The 3874-nt window shown below is 49.7% G+C and overlaps 1 protein-coding gene across 1 annotated transcript; it reads left to right on the top strand.

Moving 5' to 3' along the window:
- The first annotated feature begins 329 nt into the window (after positions 1-329).
- On the top strand, positions 330-920 carry LOC119352457. Its single transcript, XM_037619085.1, has one exon. The coding sequence runs from the start codon at positions 399-401 to the stop codon at positions 756-758; it is 360 nt and encodes a 119-aa protein (XP_037474982.1). The 5' UTR covers positions 330-398; the 3' UTR covers positions 759-920.
- Positions 921-3874: the final 2954 nt, after the last annotated feature.

The following is a 3874-nucleotide window of genomic DNA, read 5'->3' on the forward strand; positions in this document are numbered from 1 at the left end:
TATAGAACTCAAATATGTCTAGATACATTTCATTTTCTCTGACAAGTATTTCGTGATGGAGGAGGTATTATTTGCTGGCAAATATTGGACTGGTGTACTGCTGTACGTTTCAAAGCAGCAAGCAAGGATTCGAGTACCCAAATACCGTAGCAGCCAAAAAGCTAGCCTGAACCTTCGTGGAACTTTCGTGGGGCCCATTTTCAGTGGCCTTGCGTTACCACAACCCCACCGCTTTCCTTCATGTGATCCGCCCCTCCCCCATTACGTCACACGCCTATCTCCTCTCTATAAAGGATTGAGTATTCTGCCCACAGGCCACAGCCATTACCACGCCTCGCACAATTGTCGCCAGGCAAGACAAGGGGAAGGTCTCTGACAGCTAGCAAGAGAGCAAGGCGATGTCAATGGCGGACGAGCAGAACGACGCTGGCGCGCCCGGGGCGCCGCACTTGCTGCTGCTGGCGGTGGTGGTGGGGCTGCTGGTTGCGTGGCCGCTTTTCCTGGGTGGCAGCCGCGAGGCGGTCATCGATACCATCGCCAAAGCCATCGCCGAGCTGCTCGGCCCCGTGGGCCTGCTCCTCCTCCCGCTGGGGCTCCTCCTCCTCATCCACCTCCTCTCCTGCGACGGCGGCTCGCCCGACGCCGTGTACCATGTCGGGGGATCCCCCATCGGCGTGGCGCTCATGCTGGTCCTCATCCTCGCCCTCCTCTACTACCGGTCGGCACTCTTCGGCAGCGGCGGAGGCGACGACAAGTAGGCGCCTGCCAGTAGGTAGAGTCTCATCTCGGGGTGGCTGGTTGGGTTTTCTTTTCCATGTGCTTGTTCTCTTCCGCCTCTCCTCGTCGTCGGTAGTCATGCATCCTGCACCACCGGCCAGCAGGCAGCAGTAAATAACAAAGTGACAACTTTGCGTTTAACCTGTTCCAAGTGTTGCATTCTAATCTTTGTTCTACTGGCATCCATCTCACGCGCCCAAAGACAGACAAACAAAAAGTTGGAACTGAATTTGACGTGGTCTGTGCGTTTTGTATCGATAGCGCATGAGACGCTGCAACTGCCTCGTGTCGTGTAGTGTACTACTCCAAAAGCTCATGGTGTTCAGTTTGTTGATAGTAGCTGAAAATGAAAACATAACTTTGAATCTCCAAAAGGAAAAAAAATTGAAACAAAAATGGCAATTTGAAGTCAGTTCTGAAACATCCGTGTACTAACAAGTGACGATAAACTCATCCTAGGCAGGAACGTAGTTGCTTACTACTTGGTATCTTATGGTTCCTCTTTGCAAATAGACGCGCTTCTCTGTTCTCTATGTACTGGATCGGGCTCAGTTACTCATGAGTGACGCGGTGGGGGAGTTCCGCGGGTGTACTGATGTGATTTGGAAGCAAACTAGAAGCAACATGCACGCTTTGCTGCGCCCGCTGACAGGAGTGCATCATGTACTGCACACACTGTGCTAAGATGTTTTGCAATGAGCTTGCATTTAAGAAATTACAATTTGAATAATTTGGATAGAGGCACAATGAAAAAAGACTAGACCAACTGGGGAGGAACCCAGCGGCATTATGTTTAAGAGATTATGTTTCACTAGTAGAAAACAGGGCTTTGGTTTGGGCCTGTCCAGCCCATTAGTCCCGGTTCAGCCACGAACCAGAACTCATGGTGGCATACGTCCCGGTTCATGAACCCAGGGGGGCAGCCGGGGCCTCGTGGGCATTGGTCCCGGTTCGTCTGGATCCATTTATCCCCTGGCACGAACCGGGACCAATGGGCCTCGCTCTTGGCCCACATATATTGGTCCCGATTCGTGGCAAGAACCGGGACAGAAGGGGGAGCTTTAGTCCCGGTTCTAGCCACGAACCGGGACAAATGAGTTGCCTATATATACCCCCTCGCTGCAGCAGTGCTTTGTTTTTTCTGGCCAGCGAGGGGAGGGCATTTGGGTGCTCTAGCTCACCTCCTATGCACATGAGGTGTTCGATGAAATGCCCGAGCCACGCTAGTTATGTTTTCTCCTCTCGAAGCTCGACCTCCAAGCTCCATTTTCCCCGCGATTTGCATTGGTTTAGCGGTCCGTCACGTCCCGTCCCCGTCTTCACGCTGTCGATCGCCCGCGTTGATCTCGTCGCCGGCACCACCGTGGTGAGCCTCTTGTTCTTATCTTCTTTCTCAAAGAAAAACAATTCTTACTTTAGATAGATACTTGTCTAATTTTCTTACTTTTGACACACATAATTATATATAATGCACGCAGATGAACCGTCAATGGATATACGATGACAGACACACCTCCGAGTACATTAAGGGTCTGCATAATTTTCTCGAAGTGGCTGAGGCAAACAAGCAGAATGGTTTTATTTGTTGCCCATGCCCTATATGTGGGAATACGAAGTCTTACTCTGACCGGAAAATCCTTCACACCCATCTCCTTTATAAGGTTTGAACGAAGCACGGAGAAATAGGGGTTATGATGGAAGACATCGAAGAAGAAGAGGACGATGCCAACTATGTGCCCCTGAATACCGTGATGCTGCAACGGGGGAAGCTGCTGAAGATCAAGAGGAACCATACGATGTGCCCGATGATGATGATCTCCGCCGGGTCATTGTTGATGCAATGACATAGTGCGAAAGTCAAAAAGAGAAGCTGAAGTTCGATCGCATGTTAGAGGATCACAAAAAGGGTTGTACCCCAATTGCGAAGATGGCAACACAAAGCTCGGTACCATACAGGAATTGCTGCAGTGGAAGGCAGAGATTGTTGTGTCTGACAAAGGATTTGAGAAGCTACTGAAAATATTGAAAAAGAAGCTTCCAAACGATAACGAATTGCCCGACTGTACGTACGCAACAAAGAAGGTCGTATGCCCTCTAGGATTAGAGGTGCTGAAGATACATGCATGCCCTAATGACTGCATCCTCTACCGCAGTGCGTACGAGGATTTGAACGCATGCCCGGTATGCGGTGCATTGCGGTATAAGATCAGACGAGATGACCCTGGTGATGTTGATGGCGAGCCCCCCAGGAAGAGGGTTCCTATGAATGTGATGTGGTATGATCCTATAATACCATGGTTGAAACGTCTGTTCAGAAATGAAGAGCATGCCAAGTTGATGCAATGGCACAGAGAGGACCGTAAGAAAGACGAGAAGTTGAGAGCACCCGTTGACGGGTCGCAGTGGAGAAAAATCGAGAGAAATTACTGGGCTGAGTTTGCAGGTGACCCAAGGAACGTATTGTTTGGTTTAAGCCTGGATGGCATTAATCCTTTCGGGGAGCAGAGCAGCAATCATAACACCTAGCCCGTGACTCTATGTATGTATAACCTTCCTCCTTGGATGTGCATGAAGCGGAAGTTCATTATGATACCAGTTCTCATCCAAGGCCCTAAGCAACACGGCAACGACATTGATGTGTACCTAAGGACATTAGTTGAAGAACTTTTACAGTTGTGGAATGGAAACGGTGTAGTGTGTGGGATGAGCACAAACAGGAGGAATTTAACCTGCACGCGTTGCTATTTGTAACCATCAACGATTGGCCCGCTCTCAGTAACCTTTCATGACAGACAAACAAGGGATACCACGCATGCATGCACTATTTAGCTGACACCGAAAGTATATACCTGGACAAATACAGGAAGAATGTGTACCTGGGCCATCGTCGATTTCTTCCGACCAACCATCAATGTCGAAAGAAAGGCAATCATTTCAAAGGCGAGGCAGATCTCCGGAACAAGCCCGCCATGCGTACCGGCGATCACGTACTTGCTATGGTCAATGATTTACACATAATCTTTGGAAAGGGTCCCGGCGGACTATCTGTTCCGAATGACGCTGAGGGACGCGCACCCATGTGGAAGAAGAAATCTAT

This window comes from Triticum dicoccoides, chromosome 2A, assembly GCF_002162155.2.
Source record: "Triticum dicoccoides isolate Atlit2015 ecotype Zavitan chromosome 2A, WEW_v2.0, whole genome shotgun sequence".
Lineage (NCBI taxonomy): Eukaryota > Viridiplantae > Streptophyta > Magnoliopsida > Poales > Poaceae > Triticum > Triticum dicoccoides.